Below are 7,223 nucleotides of genomic sequence, written 5' to 3'. Positions count from 1 at the left end.
TCAAACAACTTTTCATCTTATGAAATCGATTAGAATGTGTGAAGGAGATATCAGGCTACAACTTCTATAGGTTTATCTTGACATCAATTTAGTTATCTTCAAAGCGGAACGCTTTTTTTGCCTCTGACCCCTACCCGGCTATAACCCCATAGGCTTTGTACACAAAAATGACGGCTTATGACATTGCTCTTGAAATTATGAATTCTACGGACCTGAAACAACTTTTCATCTAATGAAATCGATTAGAATGTGTGAAGGAGATATCAGACTACAACTTCTATAGGTTGACCTTGACATCAACTTAGTTATCTTCAAAGCGGAACGCTTTTTTTGCCTCTGACCCCTCCCCCGTTACAACCCCATAGGCTTTGTACACCAAAATGGCGGCTTATGACATTGCTCTTGAAATTATAAATTCTAAGGACCTCAAACAACTTTTCATCTTATGAAATCGATTAGAATGTGTGAAGGAGATATCAGGCTACAACTTCTATAGGTTTATCTTGACATCAATTTAGTTATCTTCAAAGCGGAACGCTTTTTTTGCCTCTGACCCCTACCCGGCTATAACCCCATAGGCTTTGTACACAAAAATGACGGCTTATGACATTGCTCTTGAAATTATGAATTCTACTGACCTGAAACAACTTTTCATCTCATGAAATCGATTAGAATGTGTGAAGGAGATATCAGACTACAACTTCTATAGGTTTACATTGACATCAACTTAGTTATCTTCAAAGCGGAACGCTTTTTTTTGCCTCTGACCCCTCCCCCGTTACAACCCCATAGGCTTTGTACACCAAAATGGCGGCTTATGACATTGCTCTTGAAATTATGAATTCTAAGGACCTGAAACAACTTTTCATCTAATGAAATCGATTTAAATGTGTGAAGGAGATATTAGACTACAACTTCTATAGGTTTACCATGACATAATTTTGAGTTATCTTCAAATCGGAACGCTTTTTTTGCCTCTGACCCCTCCCCGGATATAACCCCATAGGCTTTGTACACCAAAATGACGGCTTATGACATTGCTCTTGAAATTATGAATTCTACGGACCTGAAACAACTTTTCATCATATGAAATGGATTACAATGTGTGAAGGAGATATGAGACTCCAAATTCTATAGGTTGACCTTGACATCAACTTAGTTATCTTCAAAGCGGAACGCTTTTTTTGCCTCTGACCCCTCCCCCGTTACAACCCCATAGGCTTTGTACACAAAAATGACGGCTTATGACATTGCTCTTGAAATTATGAATTCTACGGACCTGAAACAACTTTTCATCTCATGAAATCGATTAGAATGTGTGAAGGAGATATCAGACTACAACTTCTATAGGTTTAAGTTGACATCAATTTAGTTATCTTCAAAGCGGAACGCTTTTTTTGCCTCTGACCCCTACCCGGCTATAACCCCATAGGCTTTGTACACAAAAATGACGGCTTATGACATTGCTCTTGAAATTATGAATTCTACGGACCTGAAACAACTTTTCATCTCATGAAATCGATTAGAATGTGTGAAGGAGATATCAGACTACAACTTCTATAGGTTGACCTTGACATCAACTTAGTTATCTTCAAAGCGGAACGCTTTTTTTGCCTCTGACCCCTCCCCCGTTACAACCCCTTAGGCTTTGTACACAAAAATGGCGGCTTATGACATTGCTCTTGAAATTATAAATTCTAAGGACCTGAAACAACTTTTCATCTTATGAAATCGATTAGAATGTGTGAAGGAGATATCAGACTACAACTTCTATAGGTTGACCTTGACATCAATTTAGTTATCTTCAAAGCGGAACGCTTTTTTTGCCTATGACCCCTCCCCCGTTACAACCCCATAGGCTTTGTACACCAAAATGGCGGCTTATGACATTGCTCTTGAAATTATGAATTCTACGGACCTGAAACAACTTTCCATCTCATGAAATCGATTAGAATGTGTGAAGGAGATATCAGACTACAACTTCTATAGGTTTATCTTGACATCAATTTAGTTATCTTCAAAGCGGAACGCTTTTTTTGCCTCTGACCCCTACCCGGCTATAACCCCATAGGCTTTGTACACAAAAATGACGGCTTATGACATTGCTCATGAAATTATGATTTCTACGGACCTGAAACAACTTTTCATCTCATGAAATCGATTAGAATGTGTGAAGGAGATATCAGACTACAACTTCTATAGGTTGACCTTGACATCAACTTAGTTATCTTCAAAGCGGAACGCTTTTTTTGCCTCTGACCCCTCCCCGGCTATAACCCCATAGGCTTTGTACACCAAAATGGCGGCTTATGACATTGCTCTTGAAATTATGAATTCTAAGGACCTGAAACAACTTTTCATCTAATGAAATCGATTTAAATGTGCGAAGGAGATATTAGACTACAACTTCTATAGGTTTACCATGACATAATTTTGAGTTATCTTCAAATCGGAACGCTTTTTTTGCCTCTGACCCCTCCCCGGATATAACCCCATAGGCTTTGTACACCAAAATGACGGCTTATGACATTGCTCTTGAAATTATGAATTCTACGGACCTGAAACAACTTTTCATCTTATGAAATCAATTAAAATGTGTGAAGGAGATATCAGACTACAACTTCTATAGGTTTATTTTGACATCAATTTAGCTATCTTTAAAGCGGAACGCTTTTTTTGCCTCTGACCCCTCCCCGGCTATAACCCCATAGGCTTTGTACACCAAAATGACGGCTTATGACATTGCTCTTGAAATTATGAATTCTAAGGACCTGAAACAACGTTTAATCTTATGAAATCCATTATAATGTATGAAGGAGATAATTCTAAGGACCTGAAACAACTTTTCATCTTATGAAATCGATTAAAATATGTGAAGGAGATATCAGACTACAACTTCTATAGTTTTACCTTGACATCAAATTAGTTATCTTCAAAGCGGAACGCTTTATTTGCCTCTGACCCCTCCCCGGCTATAACCCCATAGGCTTTGTACACCAAAATGGCGGCTTATGACATTGCTCTTGAAATTATGAATTCTAAGGACCTGAAACAACGTTTAATCTTATGAAATCCATTATAATGTATGAAGGAGATAATTCTAAGGACCTGAAACAACTTTTCATCTTATGAAATCGATTAAAATATGTGAAGGAGATATCAGACTACAACTTCTATAGGTTTACCTTGACATCAATTTAGTTATCTTCAAAGCGGAACGCTTTTTTTGCCTCTGACCCCTCACGGTTATAACCCCATAGGCTTTGTACACCAAAAAGATTATGGAACATTAAACCATTTAGTCTACTTCGAAGCAGACCGCTTTATTTGACCCGACTCCTCTCACCTGATATTCCCTTAGGCTTCATACAGGAAAATGGTGACTTGTAACTTTTGTATTGAAATTGTTATTACTGGGGGCCTGAATATACTTTGATTTAAATGAAACTTTTTGAAAGTTATGAAATAGATATCAGGCTATAAGTTCTATGTGTTAACATTATCGAACATTTAGTCTGCTTCGAAGCAGACCGGTTTATTTGCCCCCGACCCCTCTCACCTGATATTCCCTTAGGCTTTATACAGGAAATGGCGACTTGTAACTTTGGTATTGAAATTGTGATTACTGGGAGTATAAAACAGCTTTGATTTAAATGAAACTGGTTGAAATTCATGAAATAGATATCAGGTTATAAGTCCTATGGGTTAACATTATCGAGCATTTAGTCTTCTTCAAAGCAGACCGGTTTATTTTCCCCCGACCCCTCTCACCTGATATTCCCATAGGCTTTATACAGGAAAATGGCGACTTGTGCCTTAGGTATTGAAATTATGAGGACTGGAGGCCTGAAACAATATTCATTTTAAAGAAACTGGCTGAAAGGTATGAAATAGATATCTGACTACAAGTTTTATGGGTTAAGATTATCAAACATTTAGTCTACTTCGAAGCAGACCGGTTTATTTGCCCCCGACCCCTCTTACCTGATATTCCCCTTAGGCTTTATACAGGAAAATGGCGACTTGTAACTTTGGTATTGAAATTGTGATTACTGGGGGCCTAAAACAACTTTGATTTAAATGAAACTGGTTGAAATTCATGAAATAGATATCAGGCTATAAGTTCTATGGGTTAACATTATCGAGCATTTAGTCTACTTCGAAGCAGACCGGTTTATTTGCCCCCGACCCCTCTCACCTGATATCCCCTTAGGCTTTATACAGGAAAATGGCGACTTGTGCCTTAGGTATTGAAATTATGAGGACTGGAGTCCTGAAACAACTTTCATTTTAATGAAACTGGTTGAAAGGTATGAAATAGATATCAGGCTATAAGTTCTATGTGTTAAAATTATCGAGCATTTAGTCTACTTCGAAGCACACCGGTTTATTTGCCTCCGACCCCCTCACCTGATAACCGCTTAGGCTTTATACAGAAAAATTGCGACTTGTAAATTTGGTATTGAAATTATGATTACTGGGGGCCTGAAACAACTTTCATTTTAATTAAAGTGGTTGAAAGGTATGAAATAGACATCACGCTACAAGTTCTATGGGTAAACATTATCGAACATTTCGTCTACTTTGAAGCAGACGGCTTAATTTGCCCTCGACCCCTTCCTCCTTGTAACCAAATAGACTTTATACACGAAAATGACGTCTTGTGACTTTGCTATTGAAATTATGGTTTTTGATAGGCACCCTGAAAAAAATTTTCATTGTAATGAAACTGACTGAAAGTTATGAAGTAGATATCAGTCTGCAACTTCTATAGGTAAACCTACTTCAAGGCGGACCGCTTTATTTGCCTTCGACCCCCTCACCTGATAACCCCATAGGCTTTATACAGGAAAATTGCGACTTGTGACTTTGGTATTGAAATTATGATTACTGGGGGCCTGAAACAACTTTCATTTTAATCAAAGTGGTTGAAAGGTATGAAATGGACATCACGCTACAAGTTCTATGGGTAAATATTATCGAACATTTCGTGTACTTTGAAGCAGACGGCTTAATTTGCCCTCGACCCCTTCCTCCTTCTAACCAAATAGATTTTATACACGAAAATGACGACTTCTGACTTTGCTATTGAAATTTAAATAGGCACCCTGAAACAACTTTCATTGTAATGAAACTGACTGAAAGTTATGAAGTAGATACATGTATCAGTCTACAACTTCTAGGTAAACCTGGGCGAACATGTAGTCTACTTCAAGGCGGACCTCTTTATTTGCCTCCTCCCCCTCCCACATTATAACCCCATTATAGGCTTTAAACAGGAAAATGGTAACTTATGACTTCGGTATTGAAATTGTGGTTACTCGGGCCTTAAAAAACTTTTATTTTAATGGAAATGGTTTAATTTATGAAATTAATTTCAAACTAAAAGTTCTATAAGTGAACATTATAGAACATTTAGTCTACTTCGAAGCGGACCGCTTCTGACTCCTCCCTCCTTGTAACCCTTTAGACTTTATAATACGAAAATGACGACTTGTGACTATGTAACATTGTTCTTCAAATGTTTTGATATATGAAATCAAATTTTTCTTATAACGAAAATGATTCAGACGTGTTGATGTGATGAAAGATTTTTTTTCCTTCTGTTTTAGTGCTTCAAAACCGACGGCTGTCCTTTCATCCCCCACCACCACTGTCTTACCAATACCATGTTTAACCTGTACACCGAAACCAACAAAATACAGAAACAAAGTACTAAAATATCCGTCAATTTGGAATTGTTTAAACCTTGCATGAATGATGTACCACATTAACAAAAAATATAGTTGATATTCAAGAGGCCCCTTCAAATGCTAATACTATCGTTCTTATTTTCTTTGTTTTGTTTTTTCTTTCAGAATGGCGGGCCGACCTGAAGCCCCCACCCACATCGTGCCAGCAGAAGAAATAATGGCACGAGATGAGGTATTGGCCGATATCCTCAATATACCAGCGATACAAGCAAGACTCCAAGACAAGAGGGCAACCCTCAGCTATCTTGCGAGAGCATGCCTTATCTCCAACCAAATGACGTGTGAGCGGTGTGACAGGGAGTGTCGACTGAATGCGTGTAACGACAGAAGCGATGGATACGTATGGCGATGTGTCCAGTGCAGGAACAGGATTTCCGTCCGACGGGACAGTTTCTTTTCTAACAGTCACGTCCCACTCGAGGACTTAGTATTTCTAGTATACCTGTGGTGCGAGGATGTTTCGCTAGAATTCATTCAGAAACACACCAACGTCAGTCGGCACACCGCGTGTGCGTGGACTAACTTTCTTAGAGAGGTTTGCAGTCAATACGAAATTGATCACTTTGAACAGCTTGGGGGGTTTGATGAGGGGGGGAATCCCATCATAGTAGAGGTGGATGAATCCAAGTATTTTCATAGGAAATATCACCGGGGCCAGTGGAGGGAGGGGCACTGGGTTTTAGGAGCAATAGAACGGAGATCCAAGAGATGCGTACTAAGAGAAGTTGAGAGCAGGGATAGGGATACCCTAGAACCTATAATTCAGGAGTGGTGCCTGCCAGGCACGCACATAATGACAGATGGATGGGCTGCATACAATCAGCTCCATACGGTGGGTGACGGCGTTTATCTACACGACGTCGTCATCCACGAACGTCGTTTTGTAGACCCCGTGCATCGGGATGTTCATACTAATACAATAGAGGGACTGTGGATGCACGGAAAACGAAAGCTTCGAAGACAGTTTGGAACATACAGGGAGCTGTTCCCCGGGTATCTAGATGAATTTATGTTCCGATGGAATAGCAATGCCGACATGTTCGCGCATCTGCTGATTGCTATCAGGGAGCAGTACCCGGTCTAATTTCCGCTCTCCCTCTTTCTCCCTCTTCCCCTCTTCCCTTCATCTCCCCCTCCTAATACCCCCTCTCTCTGTCACTCTCTCCATCTCTCCCTCTCCCCCCCCCCCTCTCTCTCTCTCTTTCTTCCTGTATGCAGGCCATCCATCTGTCATTTTGCATAGTAGTCCACGATTAGAGTATACGACACACATCCCGAAATAAAATATTAGGGAACCCGGGGCAAAGTGCACCATTTTTTTTTTGTCTCTCCAAAGTGGGAATCCACAGCAGAGTAAATCAAGATTTTTGCTTTATGATAATCAATAGGACTATGTACAGTAAACAAAAGAAAAGTTTGTTTTCAACTTATAACTTATATCAATTATTTTGACATTGAAAAAAATATGAA

The 7,223-nt window shown here is 39.3% G+C and overlaps 1 protein-coding gene across 1 annotated transcript; it reads left to right on the top strand.

Annotated features, from left to right (window-relative positions):
- The first annotated feature begins 5,859 nt into the window (after positions 1–5,859).
- LOC139722378 (uncharacterized) lies at positions 5,860–6,837 on the top strand. Its single transcript, XM_071633685.1, has one exon. The coding sequence runs from the start codon at positions 5,860–5,862 to the stop codon at positions 6,835–6,837; it is 978 nt and encodes a 325-aa protein (XP_071489786.1).
- Positions 6,838–7,223: the final 386 nt, after the last annotated feature.

Source organism: Diadema antillarum, unplaced genomic scaffold (assembly GCF_040938485.1).
Source record: "Diadema antillarum isolate AM-2024a unplaced genomic scaffold, OU_Dant_1.0 scf00000164, whole genome shotgun sequence".
Taxonomy (NCBI): Eukaryota; Metazoa; Echinodermata; class Echinoidea; order Diadematoida; family Diadematidae; genus Diadema; species Diadema antillarum.
Note: the sequence above shows the minus strand (reverse complement) of the source record. Positions and strands in the feature narration are given on the sequence as shown.